The sequence below is a fragment of the Vitis vinifera genome, chromosome 2 (genome assembly GCF_030704535.1).
Source record: "Vitis vinifera cultivar Pinot Noir 40024 chromosome 2, ASM3070453v1".
In the NCBI taxonomy this organism is placed as follows: Eukaryota; Viridiplantae; Streptophyta; class Magnoliopsida; order Vitales; family Vitaceae; genus Vitis; species Vitis vinifera.
The window spans coordinates 16,206,874-16,225,494 of NC_081806.1; the positions used below are offsets into that span (position 1 = coordinate 16,206,874).

Consider the following 18,621-nt stretch of genomic DNA (forward strand, 5'->3'; position numbering starts at 1 on the left):
CTTAGTAATTTTTTGTCGCATTATTCATATGTAACTAGCCTTTGATTTTAGTCTTATTCCTCAAAGTTTTTTTTTAGAGATTTTGAGCACTTCATGTTTCATCATGACGTTGATTTTAATTGTAGATTCTAAGCTGGTTTTCTTTGTTCTTCTAATTTTGAGTTGTGAGTAGTTTTCTAAGCTTGAGAGGAGGAGTCCATGAGGCTTCTTTCATGCAAAACTAATTTACATCATGGGATGAATGGATAGTGTTTCTACCTAGTAATTGGAGTCCCTATTTTGTCTAGGAAGAAACCCTATTTTCCTCTTCTTGAAATGGAAACTTAGAGGTGGTTTATTTTATTTTATTTTTAATTTTATTTTTTGGTTACTTCAAGTTCTTGAGGATCTTGGGCCTTATGACTTGAAATCACTTTCATTAAGCTCTATGTAAAATGCAAAATGAATTTAAGATTACAAGGTTGTGGAGGTATTTAAATAAAATTTCTTTTGGGCTTTAGTTGGGAATTTCTCATAAGTGTTTTCAGTTGTAGGTTTTTTTTTATTGTGCATTGGTTGTGAAAAGGAGCCTCATTAGACCCCTGATCCTTAGCATTTAAATTTCTCTTTTAGCTACAAAATGGTAGGATCAAGTGTCAAAATTTTGTTATTTTCTATCACTTTTTTTTTCATCATAAAATGTGATTGTTCAGTGATATTCCAATTTGGTCACCAACACTTAATTTTTTGTGAAGAAACAAAAGATTCATAGATCACGACTTTTAGTAATGAGCTTTTGTTTACAAATTTCATGACAAATTTTTTTTAAGTAGTGATGAATTATTATTTATTTATGACAAACACTTTCATGACAAAAATTGATACTTGTTGTAGTGAGGTATTTAAATAAAATTTCTTTTAGGCTTTAGTTGGGAATTACTCATGAGTGTTCTCAGTCCTAGGTTTTTTATTGTGCATTGGTTTTCAAAGATGGAGCCTCATTTGGTTTTTAAATAGATACAAAATCAATTTTCTTTTATTTCTCAAAATATTTTTGGAGGTTCTCTAATTTATTAACCTCATATTAAACAAGCCTCTTTCAACCACTTATTCAAGAGAAAATGATCAATCCCACTTTTGGAACTAATTCACCACATATCTCCTCATCTTTTGCTATCATTTAAAACACTCTTCTTGAGAAAACTATACCTGAACCCCCAGATTCTTTACTTGCAAAGACTCCTCATACTTCGGAATTGGCACCATCACATTTGCATTTCAAGCAAGCACATGATAGGCCTCTGATTTCCAATGTATGCAAGTTTTGAAAGATTAACCCAAGATGAGATCTTTCTCAATTTGGAAGGGTGGTGCAATGACCTATAGGTGAATATAGATGGATGTAGGTGAATTTTAGGAAATGACAAGCTTGCACCTAATTATAATTATATTTTGATGAACGAAACAATTTTTTAATATTCTATCTTGGTGTTAAGTTCATATTTAATTAGAAAGTTTAATTTAACCTTGTAAATGCATGCATGGTACTTTATACTCGCATTGTTTAGATCATAGCTGGGACGTTAGAAAAAAAAATGGGACTCCATTACATTTCTCATTAATAAATAAATATGTATGAATTACTGATTAAAAATAGAAATAAGTCATCCATGCCATGAGAAGTCATGCCTCCAAAAGGAAAAAGCAAAACAAGTCCTTACAATTCAATTCAACTTTTTTGGCATCCATGATGAGTTTATCAACCTAACTATTACCCACCAACTAATAATAATTGTAGCATTAATGCGAGTCAACTAACAATCCTCTATCTTGGAATTTGATCTATTAAATTTTCTTCCTTTTACCTCTATCTTGGTATTTGACATGTTAAAATTGGACCCTCACTCCATGTTATTTACCAGCATAGTTTTTAAGTAGAAATAGGTATAGTTGCTATGCTACTAAATTTTATATTTCGAAATTGGACATATTAAAAATGTTTTGATTAAAAATAAAGATAATTTTAATGTTTTCATATATTTTAAGGAAATAAAATTAATTTGGTGTCCCATTTTTTTTTTTTTTCAGGATCAATAAAGTGTGAACCCCATATTTAAGAATCCTACGTAACTATGTTTAGAATTTGAAAATGACATATAAACATTCATTGAACCTAAAAACTCTCCTTGAGAGGTTTAATTAATATATACTTGAAATTTCCACCCAAAAAACTTAGCACTGACCTTGTTTGAGGTAAATTTAGTGGAATGCATTATGGGAATTGCTCAATAGTTAAAAATGAGGGTGTGCTTGTTAAACCCAAAAGATTAAATACATGGTCAACCTGATACCAATTTTTTAGATGATGATACAATAACCCAATTATCAATTCATAAATTTTATATAAATGAGGAGACATATATTTTCAGAGAACATCTTTTAATAATTTTTCATTGTTTTTGCATTTTTTTTAGTGTAATTTTAAAAAATAATTATATAAATATGAAAAATGATTAAAAATAAGGTACTAGATATACAAATTATTTTAAAAATAGGTTAAATACAATTCAGGTCCTAAATAAAATTTTATTTTATAAAACATTATAAAATTATTTTTTTAAACTGTTTTTTCACAACTGTTATTTTAAGAATATTTTAAAATGTCTTCTTTTGTCACTTCAAATGATTGGGTTCATTAATCTTAACTATTCATTCAATGCTTGTGTTTGCATCCACTGCTCACATCCATATCCACCATTGTACATATTGATATATTTATTTATTTTTGTTTTTATTTCTAAGATTAACAACTTTGGAACATAAAATGATTAGGGAGTAGAGTATGAATGCAAGAACAACTTTTGAACTTAAACATTAAGATAACAATGGTCTAAATCAGATCAAATGATTTACTTGTGTGTTGGGTGTATCCCAGAAGCCCACATCAAATGGAAAATCACCCTCACCTCCCTGGATTTGTTCAATCATACCATCCATGGGTCCCTTTTTCTGTGCTGCAGTTTCTTCTGTCCTGAGGCTTGCGATAAGCATCTCTCCAGAAGCCGAAAAGTCAGTTTCTTGATCCATTTGAGCATGCTCAGCTAACAGGCTTTCCCACCATATGATGTCATCATTCGGTTGTGGTGACGTGGATCAGCTTACTGGAAGTACTTACTTGTGTGTCAAAAGTATCCACAGCTGTAGTTTTTAGTTCAAACCTTGGCAAGGCTTTGGAGAACTTGTGAGGGTGAGGTTTTATAGCTTTGGTTTTAGAATGTGTTCCCTTTTTCTGTGTTGCAGTTTCTTCTGTCCAGAGGCTTGCGATAAGCATCTCTCCAGAAGCCGAAAAGTCAGTTTCTTGATCCATTTGAGCATGCTCAGCTAACAGGCTTTCCCACCATATGATGTCATCATTCGGTTGTGGTGACGTGGATGATGGCTTACTGGAAGTACTTACTTGTGTGTCAAAAGTATCCACAGCTGTAGTTTTTAGTTCAAACCTTGGCAAGGCTTTGGAGAACTTGTGAGGGTGAGGCTTTATAGCTTTGGTTTTAGAATGTGTTTGGGGTTTTTTTCTCCCTTCTTCCTGGAACTGAACCTTCTTTTTCAGGTGGTGACCATGCCAATAGTTCTTGACATCATTAGCAGTCCTCCCTGGAAGCCTACCCGCAATCAAGGACCATCTATACACGCACAACATCAGACAAAGTATCAACTGAACAGCTCTTTTGTAAGTTCTGAACAGCTTCAGAACTAATATAATATCATTATCAAGCTAGTACTTGAGTTATTATAGACTTGCCTGTTCCCCAACAAATTGTGAAGCCTAATCATGAGATCAACCTCGTCTAATGCAAACTCTCCTCTCTTGATATCTGGCTTCAAATAATTGAGCCATCTCAATCTGCAGCTCTTTAGGCATCTATTCAACCCTGCAAACTCAAGAAAACGAAACTCTTTAAGCAAAACAGAAGTAAAAAAAACACAAATTAATACTGATCCCTTTCTCTTTCATGTCACCTGCTCGGAGGGGAACCAGATGCCACTTTCCTTCTCCATATTTCTCAATGCATTTCCTCAGGAGAACATCCTCTTCTTGGGTCCATGCACCCTTTCTAACTCCTAAGCTCTTCATCGAGTCAACTCAACACAAGAGACCGGCTCCTTCTCTAATTATTGATTGATATATAACAACCTCGAACCTGTTCTATCTCATGACTCGGACACCAGACCCCTAATTGGTTGATTCGACACGTTTCTTATGGTGCATTACCTGGCTTCCGAATGCGATGGACATCATGGACAAAGGGTGTGTGTCATAAGAGATATTTACCCATTATGTATCAACTTACTATAAATGTACAGCGAAATTTAGGAATTAATTGCTGACTAGTATCCTTTATGAACAATCTCTATTTTGTGGTGCAAATGTATAAACTGGTGTGATCCCGAAGACAACCACGTGCTACCATATTTTAATGTCCAGAGGAATTCATTTGGACATTGGTAGGATGAATGGGACATTACGTAGAAGATTTGGATTCTGATACCACTGTTTCCTTGACAAAAAGCAACCAAGTGATGGGAACCTTTGAGGGCCACCGCTCCTCTTTCAACTTTAACATTTTCTTTTGTCGACTAACCCATGTTCACTGAAAAGGGAAGCTCCATGGGTCCTCTACCATTATATTATGGCCGCTATGCAGTGGCAGCAGCTAATTCATGGGAATTGTCAGCGAAGAAAGGTACAATCATTAGGATATGCCTCTGGCTCGCGGAGGACTTTGTTTCTGACCAGTAACGTCGATAAAAATACATTTTAGAACTTTTTCTATTGTCAATTCAATGACCGGGTTCATTCTCAACCATCCATCTGTTGCTTGGGACGTGTGTCATTTCCTACAATGTACTCTCCTCACTGACAATTATTTTCCCTCAAATATATACAAGTATAAAAATTTGCATATAAATTAAAATTGTTTTAAAATTTGAAAAATGATGGAAATTGATAAAAGTATAAAAATTTCACCTGAACCTTTGAAATTTTTTGATAAAATAAGTAATGTGTAGATATTAAATTATTATATTTTAAAAAAATTAATAAAATAACAAATATGAGTTTTCAAGTGAATATTTTGATTAGTAGTGTTAAGAAAAAAAATTTGTTATTGTTAATAAAAATAGAAGAAAGTTATGATTTTGCACACCAGTAATTCCTTAATTCTGCATGCATCATTTTCTCCAAAGACCTTTTGACATTAAAGAAGGAAAAAAGAAAAAGAAAAAAAAAGAGCTTAATATAGAGGCAGCAATAAGATATCTTATTGAAGAAGACGTTTTTAGACTTATGTGGGAACATTATAGGCTTTAATGAAATTTTTATAATATCATTTTTATCTTCTTTTTTTCTTAATTAAAAAAAGTTGTTATTCCAAATATATCATTTTCTAAACCTAAACTATTTAATCGGCGTGTATTATTGGTTTAATGCGAATTAAAAACCAAAGTTCCTTCATTTTTTATTGCTTTAATGTGGAATGTAAAAAAATTAATTGGTTAAAAGAGATTCAATACTCCTCGTATTTGTGAATTTATCGCTTCCTTCTTTTTACTTGAAAAATAACATATTTTTTATTATATAAATGTCACTTATCATCTCAAGTATTTATACATAATTTTAAGAGAAATGATTATTTTTATAAGAAAAAAGTGAGGATATTTATACCAAAACGAAGCCAAAAAAGAATGGAGGGTTAAACCCTATTTGGTAACTATTTTTTAAAACCGTTCTAAAAAATAGTTTTTGAAAATTATTTTATAATTTTTTATAAAATAAAAGTCGGTTTGAAAACCTAAAATATTTTTAACATATTTTAATATTTTTAAAAATAACATTTTATATCCAATGTTTTATTTTTAAATTATATTATATGTTTGTATAATTATTTTTTAAAATAATTTTTTAAAAATAAATAAAAATAATATAAAACAATTAAAATATGTTATATAAAAAGACTTTATTATATATTCTTAGAAACATAAAACAAAAAAAAAAAATTCTAGTTGTAAGACTGTAGACCCCTTTTGTGGTGAGGGCCCGGAGAGTTGTTATTTCTTTCCTTTTCATTATATCCTTGGAAGGGGGGACCTCCCTGAAAGCAGCTGCATGGTTTGTGGTGAGGCCCCGTGAGAGTTGTTATTTCTTTCCTTTTCATTATATCCTTGGAAGGGGGGACCTCCCTGAAAGCAGCTGCATGGACGTGTAGCAAGAGAGGATGGTTGGCCATGGTGGTGGGTGAATATGACGGATTGGCGGAATGGTGCACAGTGGAGCGGGTGATGGCTTGCTGCAGAAGACAGGAACAGGGGGGAGGAGATATTTAGCTGAAATTTTCCTTTGGCTTGACGGGGGGGAAGACCTTTTTTTCGTGAGGCTTTTGAGAAGAAAACCAGAGGTGTGCTGAGAAGGAGGGGCCTCAACAAGGAGAAACCGGAGGAAGGGGAGAGCTTTCCAGGGACCGTGAGAAAGAAGCAGGGGAGGAATCGCTCAGGTTTGATCATACCTTACCTTGTGTTCTTCACCTTTCTTTTATCTCATTTTATTTTGATGGTCACACTAATGCTTCTAGTTGATGTTTGGATGCTTGCTCTGATCATTTAATGTGTTAAATCTGCTTCTTGTTTTCGTTTGCTGGGTCTCTGTCTTCCCTTGTATGAGCTGTGTGATTATTATGCTGTTTGTCTATGTGATAAGACCATTCGGACCCTCTCACCAGCTTCTTTTGAAAGCTCCTTAATTTTCATCAAAATGGGGCTTGGATTTAACGGCATCATCTTCTCTTCTATATACTCTGTTTTTTTTTTTTTATCACTATCATCCCTGTTTCTGGCATTTTGGAGTGTTGAACATCATGTCGAATCTGGCGAAATCAGACCGTCTTCGCTTCACACCGTTTATGATCTCAGCCATGAGGAGTGTTGCTAACATTCAGGTATGAAAGAGAGTGATGTAAGGAGTGGCCATGGGCGACGTTATGAAGCCAAGAAATAATCCTGAGCTAGCCAATTTTAAAACAGTCCTAACTCTGGGACGGTTGGGTATGTATATGGTATGGCGTTCTTCATTATTGATCTACTAGCCTAGGCAATTTAGATTATGGCCAAGTGTTCTGATAGAGATGGAGAAGCTATAAGGCTGCCAGAGGACCAATTCCAAAAGATGGAAAATCATGCTCTGAACGAAGAGCCGCTGTATGCTTTTAGATTGAGTTGTGGAGCTGCAGATACATAAACAGAGGGCTGCGGAGGAATTATCATCATGTAAGAAGCTTCCCGACTTGCCTCAGAATCAATCATCAAGCAAAGCCCTGCCAAATTTAGAGAGAGTGGAATCACTTGTACAGGTGAACCTTTCCAACAATCATTTGCATGGCAGTTTACCTTCCACCAGAGCATTCTTCGCCATCAATTCGAGCTTAGTCTCAGGAAACAATCCTTGTGGTGGGGACACTGCAAGTGAGCCACCACCATGCAAGAGGTTAAAAATCCCAGTTGGAGGGTTCTTCGTCACTTGTCTCCTAGTTGTTTCGGTGGTGCTCACTCTTGCTGTTTTTGCCGCTGTGTTCATCCTACACCGAGATGGGTCAGAGCTCAAGAGGGTAGAACATGAAGATGGGATGTGGGAAATGCAGTCCTTTGATTCCAAAGTCTCAAAATCGATCACAATCCAAAGCATACTGCCGTTTATAATAGAAAATAATGTGATTTCATACAAGGAAAAGATTAAAATGGTGAGACGGCCTCCCTTACAGCTTTGATGAATCGACTTGTTATTCATCTAAAAAAGGCTCATGGATCAGAATCCTATGAGACCATCTATAGTGTATCTTCTGAAATTGTCATAAGAGGTCCAGGCCCACTTTTGCATGGTGCGCCTCCCAAATACCCCACTTACCCATCTTTTTGTTCCCGCCACCTTTCCTTTCTCTATCACCACATGCATCTCTCAAGCCCACCATGCCCATATTTCACACCCACTGAACCCATGTTTCTCTCATCACCCCTCATCCGATCCCACACGAGCTCACCACCTTCATGTGTTCATTCCTCACTCATACATGTATGGAACCATGCATCCATGGCTGCCCATCATTCCCACTCCCGTCTCGTGCCAACTGCCCAAGCCATTCCACTTCATCACCTTTCCACCCCCCATGCTTGCCACATTCATTTCTTCCAACACCCTTTAAACTCACTCCATCCGCCACCCATTTAACCCCATTGCAAACATGGCCACCTCATACCCATTTCTCTTACTCATAATTCCATTCAACACTTCCCAACTCACCCCGTTTCCCCGCCATCTCTCAATATTCCTTAACCCATTTATCTCATTATCCCCTCCACCATGTAACCCACTGTCTTCATGCCCCGCTAATCCCATACCCGTCACCACTTTCTCTCTCTCTCTAAATCTTCATCCATACCCATTTCTCTCACTCACTACCTTTCCGTTCTTTCCAAACCCACAAAACCATCTCATCCCGCCACCTTCCATCCTCCGTTCCGCCAATAACCACCCGAAGACTAAGAAGATTCTACAGTTCCAGCGCTCGAGACAAATAATTACTGGCGTCTTTTCCGAAAGAGAACAAGACAATAATGAGTATGCTGCACGGGTTGATCCCTATGTGACATGCGGGTATCCTATTTTAAGGGGTGTCTAGGAATTGATTTGCAAGCCAGGATACATATCCGCCACAGCGAAGTGCCTGGCTTACGTCATTTGCATCACAAGACAATCATGAGATGCGAGTATCGTTTGCATTGGAGTGAAGTGTACTCTCCATAATTGGTGCTCTTGGAAGTATACCTACGAGATGAAGCAGATATATTATCTGTTTTATTTGTGTTAAAGTATATTATATTATGGGCTATAGGCCCAATTAGGTTATTTGTATAGTACTTGTACTATACACTTGTATCGCACAGTATTTGTACTGCACACTTGTACCGCACCCTTGTACTGCACCCTTGTACTATACACATATGCCTCCTATATAAAGACACTGATGTATATTCTTTTAATCACATAATAGAATACAATTATTCTATATTTCTAACATGGTATCAGAGCCACTGTTCTGAACTTTTTTTTTTTTCTTAGCAGTCTTGTTTTCATTAGTGTGACTTCCTTCTTTCACTAAGTCATCCCGTCGTCGTCCTTGGGTTCCGGACCTGCAGCTGCCATCGTTAAGAAGTTTCACACTGCACAGACCACTGCCCTTTGCATCACCGCTGCGAATATTGCTCCGATTTCATTTTTGAAGGTACCATTGAGATCGTCCAGCGCCGATCTACACAGTACTTGTACTGCACACTTGTACCGCACCCTTGTACTACACCCTTGTACTACACACATATGCCTCCTATATAAAGGCATTGATGTATATTCTTTTAATCATATAATAGAATATAATTATTCTATATTTCTAACAATTTGATAATGGATAAAATCATGGTGACTTTGTGGTCTACTCCATCGAGAAGTCCTCTCAAGAGATAGGGTCGTCTTATGAAGGCACGTCGGATTTTGACGGTGTAAGAGTTGCTGCATGGATAGTGCTGTCCATCTCAATTCCACTTTCAGAAGCTCGGAAGGTTTGCGGCATGCTATCTAGAATTCTTCATCGCTCTTGTCGTGGGATTGATTGGCTTCAAAGAGATTGAATTCTTCCTCTTGAGTTAGACAGGTTGCTCAGGCAGGAGGCTATCTTGTCTGCTCCCCTCTTGGAGCCTATACACAGGATGAGGACGACCTTAGAATACAGAGGGAAATGGTTGTCCTTGCGGAATGCATATGTTGGAGAATAGCTGTAAAAAAGGAATCAAACCGTCATTTGGCAGAAACCTCTGACCAATGGTTGTCACAAGGAGCGAACGCCTGTTACTCGGCCTCCAGCATGGATGATGCGCTAAGCTGGAAGGTACATGGCTGTTTACAAAAAACTTGCAGAGAAATACCCCCTCCTTCAGACAGAGAGGAGGTGAGAGGCCCTGTTATCCATTCTCCAATTCGCTCCGAGGAAGGAGGTGGGGGGACAAGCTGCTGTTCCGGGTTTTGTGGGAGTACCTTGAACAATGGGGACATGTATAGTGGAAGGCGGTACAACTCGGGCACATACGATCATAAAAAGCGTGTGTCATACAACACCAAATGTATTGAGGGCTTTTCTTTCTCATTTGACGCTTGTAATATCTGAATACATTGTTTTCTAAGTTGAATCTGGGGCCCACTGTATTCAAATATTTGACTCTTGGGGTGGTCAACTACCGCCTGATATGGGGGAGTGCTGGTCAAAACCCTATATTGGAAGAGTTGAGGTAGAAGAAGATGGTGATATCGGCATCAGAGCTACGAAGGAGGGTTTAGGGCTCCAAGCAGCTGGATCGGATAGCTTCAGGGCTGACTTATGCTGGAATGGGATGCAGGGGTCCACAAGGAAAGAGATATTTTATACCATCTGGACCCACAACAGTCATTGGTATTCCATATTCGACCACCATTGCACAAGACCCCTTGCATGGCCACCTTTTGATAGGCCATCATCAAAACCCGTGGCTCCCCTCCTTTTATTTTCATGCAAACCTCCAGAACCTGATTTTCGAGGATCATCGTTTTTTTTTACGTGATTTTAATTCTTCACTTTTTTTCTCTTTTTCTTGATTCTAGGTACCATTTTCAACTAGACTTGCCTATTTTCGTTCAGTTTATTTATTTATTCATTTATTGCTATTATTATTATTATTATTATTTTCATTTTTTGTTTTCATCCTTGTTTTTATTTTTATTTCCTATCCTTGACTTTAGATATTTTCCATTCTTTAATAAATTTGGTAGCCACATTCCTTCTCGACCAATATCTTTCATAAATCCTCTTTTATTTTTAATGATTTTCTAATTTTCACGTTTAATAAGCCAAGATTTAATTTTGTGATTCCAATTAATGGAATTTACGAAATTAATTCATTGCTAAAATAAATTAGGTTTTGATGGGAGCCTCACATGTGATTTTATAATTGATTGATCGTTTGATTGATTTGATTGTTATGCATGATCGATCTATTATGTTCTAAGACATGCATGATATTGTTCCTTAATTGTGTACTAACCCTCTCTCTTAATAGCGCATGGTAACTCATTGTCCAGTTACGTACCCACTTTCACTCTGATCAGTGTCTACGCATTTTCTGGTTCTCACATGTGCATGTTTTATTCTAAGTATTCATTGATTCACTCATCCATTATCATGATTACTTCATCTCATTAGTAGAGACCCGGTTTTAAGGATTTAGAGGGGTGTTACGGTCTTTACCGTACCTTCCCAATAAGTAACCTGACCTCCGAGCCTGACCTGATTTTTCACAGACTACCTTTTCCAAAATAAAGAGTCACACTTAGGGTCTTCTTTTTTATTTTGTTTACCCTTTTAAAAATAAAACAAAAATAAGTGGCGACTCCAAGTCATTTTCCAATAAACAAAGTCATTTTTAAAATAAGAATTGAGTTCGCCATCGAGTAAAAAACGTATGAGCCGAAACATGGGGTCCACACAAATATATTTTCGTGTTTTTTTATTTTAAATAATAAAAAGTTATTCTAAAAAACCATGCTAAGCAAATTCTTAAATTTCCGAAAAAACAAAAAACATATAAGGTTACCAAGAAAATTTTTTATGAGACTTCTAAGTTTTCAATGAAGAACCAGATTGAGACTTCAATTAAAAAATAGAATCTTAATTGACAATTATAACTTTAATTTAAAAACGAAGTATCAATTGATAATTATGACTTCAATTCAAAAACCGAAGTCTTAATTAATAAATATACCTTTAGTTCAAAAATAAAGTCTCAACTGTAATTGTAATGAGATCTTAACTATATGTTTTAAAAAATATATATTTTTGAGATGCTCGTATGCGGCACTTAAGAGACCAACATAAATTTTATAAAGTAGTTAGATATGGGACATTTTGGCCCAAAACTCCAGCAAGTAGCACCTCTGTTTTGTGCTGGGTACTGGACCAGACGACAGTGGTCAAAGCTGACTGTGACCTGGGCCCACAGGCTAATTTTAAGCTGCACTCGTGACCAGCGCTTCCAGCGTGCTGGGTCAGACGAGGCAGCGGTGGTGAAAGTGGGCTGTGAGCTGGGCCCACAAACCAATTTTGTGAAAATCCAGAAGGTGAAAATCGGTGACGTGGCACCGACATGTTCCAAACCGTCGACGTTTTCATCACTGAATTTTCCAGCACTTCAGCCATAATTTCCAAGTACATGTACAAGTTTTTAGGTAAATTAATTGTCGAACATATGAGAGTATAAGTTTTGGAGCAAATGAGTTGTACAACATGTCAGAGCCTCAGTGGAAGGGAAGAGGGTTTATATATTCAAATATTACTTATATTTATTTTCTTAATTTATTAAACTTAAAAATAAGATATTATTTAAAATTTTCTAATGAATTTTTTATTTATTATTTAATTACTTAAATTAATTTTTATTTATTTTTTTAAATTATAGAATTAAAACTTTTTATTTAAATATTGTTTAATAAATTTAAAATTTATTTTAAATTATCAAATTTATGGTTAAACATAAATATTTAAAGTATTATAAATACATAAAATATAATAGATTTATTAGAAAAAAAATAAATTATTGATGTGAAATCATGATTATAAAATATGCTATTATGTAGCAAATAAGATAAAAAAAAGATTTGAAATTAAGGAAAAAAAACTATTTTGCCTTAATATTTGAAGTTAAAAAAAAAAAAAAACTGTAATATTGTTATTTAATTACTGATATGTGTTTGAATGCCTATCTCCTTAATTTATTAAGCTTAAAAGAAGTTATTTGTTTTCTCTGTAATCTCAAAAGAGACTACAAAAGAGTATTAAAGTACTTGATATAAATGATAACTCAAGTCCTATGAGCTTAAGTATTCAGATTATATTAAGGTGGTGTTTATTTTTTTACTTAATTCTAAATAGAAATTTAATGCTTAATAGTGTTAAATATTAGATTGTTTATTTTTATAGTATTTTATTTCTATTAAGTATTAAAAAATAAAAAAAAATTAATATATTATTTTTTCTATTTAAAAAAAATTAAATATTTTGATTTTTTCTATTCAATAAAAAATTTATAATAAGTTATAAAAAAATAGAAAAATAAATAACCTAAATTGTGAAAACAATTTCCTTTCAATAATAAACAAAAGGGTATTAGAGTACGCTAGCTATCTAGATAATAAACTCAAGTCCTACGAGCTTAAATATTTAGGTTATGCCTCATCGTTGAATTTTATCTCAGAATTTCCCATGATTCTTGCAATATAACCTGAATAGTGCAGGTGTGAAGACATGTATGGCCCGGTAACTTTTGCTATTTGTAGTCCTTAATTATATAATCAGAATAAAAATGCGTTAAATTAATCAAATATTAACTAGGGAGTATGACATTACACAAAAGTACGTGGGGAGGGAAGTAACTTGATATAAAACTGATGAAATCTCAGATGCTCATTTATATCATGGCTTCTCCAATGAGGCCCATTTCAAAAGGAAAATCAAAATTCCCACCTCCATTGGTATCTACAGCTGATGCAGTTTCGTCAGCCAGGAGGCTGGCAATAAGCTCCTGATCTTCAATGGTATGGTCAGCGAATAGGCTTTCCCACCATAAAATATCCTGGTTTGGTTGGACCAGTGTGGGTTGCAGCTCACTACAAGTACTGCCTTGTGTCTCAGAAGCATCCACAGCTGTAGTTTTGAATGTGAACCCTAGAAAGAGTTTGCAAGGCTTAGGCTTTATCAGAGTGTTTTCAGAATTGGTTTGGGCTTTATCTTTCCCTTTTTCCTGGATGGGAACCATCTTCTTGAAGCGATGATGGTGCCAGTAATTCTTGACATCATTCGCAGTCCTCCCTGGAAGTCTGCCGGCAATCAAGGACCATCTGGAAAAACATAGCTACAATTTTTTTAAAAGTGTTGAATTAAAATGATCTTATTTGAGTTTCTAATTCATGGAGGCGTTGTTTCTTTAACCATCAGCTCCAGAATTTGGTTTGGGTTAAGGATCAGACAAGGAAAAAAATTAAGGGAAGGTAGGTACAATTCTTTTTTCTTTGCAAGTGAAAAAGCTTAATTGATTAAGCTTCTTTTCTTATTTTACTTCAATTTTTTTCTTTCATTTTCCTCGTATTTTCTCAGGATTCAATCCAAACTTGTATCTCTATTACCAATCTAACAGTGGCTATACTAAATGTAATAGGAAATTAATAAATAAACTTGCCTGTTTCCCAACAGCTTATGAAGTCTAATCATGAGATCGACTTCATCTGATGCAAATTTTCCTCTCTTAATATTTGGCTTTAAATAGTTGAACCATCTCAATCTACAGCTTTTGCGGCATCTACTCAAACCTGAAAAGGCAACTCTTCCAGTTAGGAATATTTATTTAAGCAGGAAAAAAGTTTGCAGGCTTCCTCTCATACGTATATATTACCTGCTCGGAGTGGAACCAAATGCCATTTTTCTTCTCCATATTTCTCAACACATTTTCTTAAAAGAAAATCTTCTTCCCGAGTCCATTTTCCCTTTCTAACTCCCAAACTCTCCATAGCTTTTCCTCAACTCTACGTAGAACATATGCAACTTGTCCGATTAATTTAAACACTTGGTATGTACTTCTTATGATTTGCGTGCTTTCATTCCAACCACAGAACTCCAAGTAGTACTGATTCTTAATTAAGTGACATGAGCTGGTTGGTAGCCTTAGTAACAACAGTGTAACAGCCACTTCAGTTTAAACGTGCAGTCATTCTTAAGCCACATAAGCCTTAGTAACAATTCAAGCGTGTAATTATATATATATACACACAACTTGGGATGTACTTCATATGACTTACGATGCTTGTATTCCAACCACAGGTCCCTAAGTACGGATTCTTAAGTGACCCAATGTTTTTTTTTTATTCATTTGATGTGGAATACAAAAGAATTAATTGATTAAAAGAAATTAAATAATCATTATATTTATAAATTTAATCATTCCTTGATTTTACTTGAAAAATAATATATTATTGACATAAATGTCACTTATCATTTCAAGTATTTATATATAGTTTTAAATGAAATAATTGTTTTTACAAGAAAAAAAAAAGATACTTTTATAAAATGAAAAAAAATTAAGGTTAAATTTATAAATTTGAGTTTTTAATGACCCTTCTAATCAAATACTCTAATACAAAGTCATCTGTTATCATTTCCTCTCTACAACTTCAGGTTTGTGCATCCTGACTTTGTAGTCTCGAATATAGGCATTAGATATCTTATTTCTAGTCTTAGATTTAGGTATAAGGTTGGAATTATGATAAGTGTTAAGTTTCTGGGATTTGTTAAGGAGATTTGCACAATATTTGTAGAGTTATTATTATTATTATTATTATTATTATCTTGGTTTTTGTTTGCTTGAATTATTTGATTGATTGGTCATACCTAGCTTTCTAGCAAGTTTGTTTCTAGTACGGTCGTTTTACCACTCTAGAGACATGCGGGCAAGACATAAAAGTTCTAGATATTCTTCGAAATCTGTATTGCAATATCAGGTTGAACATTAAACAAAGAGATAGTCACTGCAATAGTAAGTGTGTGCTGACCAACGTTTTAAAAATCCAATCGGACCAGCTGGTCCGATCGGTCTGACCGTTGATCGGTCATCAGTCCAGTTCGATTCACCCCTTTGAACCGGCCAACCTCTGAACTGTCATCGAACCGACGGACAGATTGGTCCGACCAATTTTTATTGAACCGAACAATTCAAATGAATTTTTTCCTTGGCTTCCAAAATGATGTCTTCCCTTTCTTCTTCGTTCTTCCAGAACGTTCTCCCCCGCCCACAGTTGACCGTGACTCAGTTGACCGTGACTCAAAATACATTCCAACAACTGATGAAGATGAGGAAGTAGAGTATGAATGCAAGAACAACATTTGAACTTAACCCCAAAGATTGAAATTGTCTAAATCAGATCAAATGATTTACTTGTGTTGGGTGTATCCCAAAAGCCCACATCAAATGGAAAATCACCCTCACCTCCCTGGACTTGTTCCACCATGCCATCCATGGTTCCCTTTGTCTCTGTTGCAGTTTGTTCGGCCCAGAGGCTTGAGATACGCTCCCCTCCAGAGCTACAAATCGAAAAGTCAGTTTCTTGATCCATTTGGGCATGCCCAGATAACAGGCTTTCCCACCATGCAATATCATCATTTGGCTGTGGTAACTTGGATGATGGCTTACTAGATGTACTTGTTATTTCCACATTAAAATTAAGTGGGTGGCCCACTAACCTAGTATTTAGCCGATTAAAAGAATACCTAAAATATTTAAACTGTTATAAAGATATTTACCCTTTGATGGAGTGGGTAAATTATTATAATAATAATATTATTATTTGGAATAAAAAACAGTTATTCGATCGAATAACACGTTCATAATGGTTTTTGAACGTGTATTCTTGACCCTCTTCTCTTATCAATAAGATATATATACAGAAACCCCTTCATGTGCGGTGAGTGCTCTCTTCCATCAATTACAGAAAACAATTCTGTGTATTAAAGTTTGATAAGGAGAAGAAGAGATCAAGGATTTAAGATCTATAAACTGAAGGGAAATCTCTCATAGCTGCGTGTTCTTCAAACGGTATGTAATCTATTTTAATTAATGTTTTTATTATTTTATTTTTCAGAGATGAGTTTGAATTCAATGATCTGGAATATTGTGTGTTAATTTCTGTGTTAAATGTCAACAATTGGTATCAGAGCAAGGTTGAATTCAAATATTCAGAATCATTGTTTTATAAAGATTAAATTTTGAGATTTATCATCGATTAATTCGTCTCACTAAAATGAATAAAAAAAATAATAATTAAACAAAATAAAGACCAGCCTCAATGCGTAGAAGGAAGATTTTTATTTTTCCTTGCAACGCCGATTGGAGCAATGCCGGTGAGGGGCGCTGGTTTGGCCGACTGGTTTGGCGTTAGTCCGGTGGCCGGTTTCAGGCGCCAGTCAAGGCGCCATTGCCTGCGCCATTGAAGGTGCCATCTCACTGTTTTCAGGCGCCAATCCAGGCGCCATTGAAGGCGCCATCTCGACGTTTTCACGCGCCAGTCTAGATGCCATTGCCGGCGCCATTGAAGGTGTCGTTTCTCCAGCTTTCCGACGGCAGTGAAGGCGCCGTTTTCAGGCGCCATCTCCAGGCATCAGGCGCCGTTTCTCAGGCGCCATTAGAGGCGCTGGTTGCAGGCGCCGTTTCTCAGGCACCATTAGAGGCGCTATTTGCAGGTGTCGTTTCCTTCTTCAAGGGCCATTGGAGGCGCCGTTTGCAGCGCCGTTTCAGGCGCTCTTCAGGCGCCACTTTTCAGGCTCTCCAAAAGTGCCATTTCAGGCGCTAATCCAAAGATCTTAATTGATTTATTATTTGATTTGAGTCTGAACCTTTGTGAAATTATTATTATGTCTGAGGAATGCAAGTATTAGCTTTAGTATATTCAATGAATGCAGATTTCTTTGATTTTATTATGATTGATTATTGAATCAGATGGTTATTAAACATACTATTTCCTTGATTTTTTAACTCAAATAAAAGAATTAATTTCATCTTGTGAATATTTTATCTAAAGACAATTTATAAATGTAAGGTTAACTAGTTTAGATTATTGCCAAAGCAACCTAAATTAGTGAGCCTTGTATTTATTGAATTGCATAAAAGAATAAAGGGAGACTTGTAAAATTCTTAATAATTCTCTTTATAATTAGGAGAATGAGACTAACCCAAAGGAGAGTCAATTTCTGCTAATTATTAATTAATGTTTTATTTTGTGTTGCTTAGAAAGGTAAAATGGATACCCAAAGGTAACATATAAATGACACAAAATAGTAAAGTATTTTAAGCTCCCTCCAAGTGAACACTGGATATGTTAAAATTTACCCAAAGGAGAATTTTAATGATATCAATAGTTCATTGCTATTTATTTTATACTTGAGGCCTTATTGTGAGCATTGTTCTATTTTGTACAGTTCCCACTTCATTACACTCTCTTGCATCTGGAATGGCTGTTTTTGATGGGTCGAACTTTTCTGAATGGTATGAAACAATTCTCACTGGGCGTATTGGATCTTGACCTGGCTTTAATAACGGATAAACCTCCTGAAGCTACGGATGACAGTACTCCGGAGCAGGTGGAACAATTAAAAGCCTGGGCAAGATCCAACATACTCAGTTTTATGTTTATGAGAATGATTATTGCCAATAATATCAAGACCTCTCTCCCTCAAACCGAGTTTGCCTCGGAATTTCTGAAATCTGTTGAAGAGTGCTTCAAACGCGCTGATAAGTCCCTTGCAGGCACATTGATGGCTGAATTGACTACCATGAAATATGATGGTCAGAAAGGTATTCAGCAACATATTTTAAACATGACTGAAAAAGTTGCAAAGCTTAAGGCGCTAGGCATGGGTATGGATGAGTCCTTCTTGGTACAGTTTGTCCTTAACTCACTTCCATCACAGTTTGCTC

The 18,621-nt window shown here is 35.5% G+C and overlaps 3 protein-coding genes across 3 annotated transcripts in view; all 3 read right to left on the reverse strand.

Moving 5' to 3' along the window:
• Window positions 1-2,822: 2,822 nt before the first annotated feature.
• Window positions 2,823-4,281, reverse strand: LOC100232838 (transcription factor MYB90). Its single transcript, XM_002265012.4, is given in 4 exon segments — window positions 2,823-3,133; window positions 3,135-3,662; window positions 3,782-3,911; window positions 4,000-4,281. Coding segments are annotated over 4 exon segments (1,032 nt in total). The 5' UTR covers window positions 4,115-4,281; the 3' UTR covers window positions 2,823-2,874.
• A 9,288-nt stretch (window positions 4,282-13,569) lies between these two features.
• On the reverse strand, window positions 13,570-14,665 carry LOC100261946 (transcription factor MYB1). The gene is made up of 3 exons (XM_002264614.1): window positions 14,551-14,665; window positions 14,338-14,467; window positions 13,570-13,999 (listed from the first exon to the last, which is right to left on the reverse strand). Exons 1-3 carry the CDS (start codon window positions 14,663-14,665, stop codon window positions 13,570-13,572), a joined length of 675 nt encoding a protein of 224 aa, XP_002264650.1.
• A 1,198-nt stretch (window positions 14,666-15,863) lies between these two features.
• Window positions 15,864-18,621, reverse strand: part of LOC104877466 (transcription factor MYB1-like) — a 31,206-nt gene continuing 28,448 nt past the window's right edge. The window contains exons 5-6 of the mRNA XM_010645733.1: window positions 16,087-16,349; window positions 15,864-15,991 (exon numbers count right to left, since the gene is read on the reverse strand). Coding sequence (XP_010644035.1) covers window positions 15,864-15,991; window positions 16,087-16,349 — 391 coding nt within the window. The remainder of the gene's footprint in view (window positions 15,992-16,086; window positions 16,350-18,621) is intronic.

What these genes read in the sequence shown, in the direction of transcription:
- LOC100261946 (XM_002264614.1), bottom strand. Translation starts at nt 14,665, where the DNA reads ATGGAGAGTTTGGGAGTTAGAAAGGGAAAATGGACTCGGGAAGAAGAT. An exon ending in TTTGGTTCCACTCCGAGCAG is followed by an intron (nt 14,468 to 14,550) that starts GTAATATATACG and finishes TTGCCTTTTCAG; the next exon opens with GTTTGAGTAGATGCCGCAAA. An exon ending in CATAAGCTGTTGGGAAACAG is followed by an intron (nt 14,000 to 14,337) that starts GCAAGTTTATTT and finishes ATGTTTTTCCAG; the next exon opens with ATGGTCCTTGATTGCCGGCA.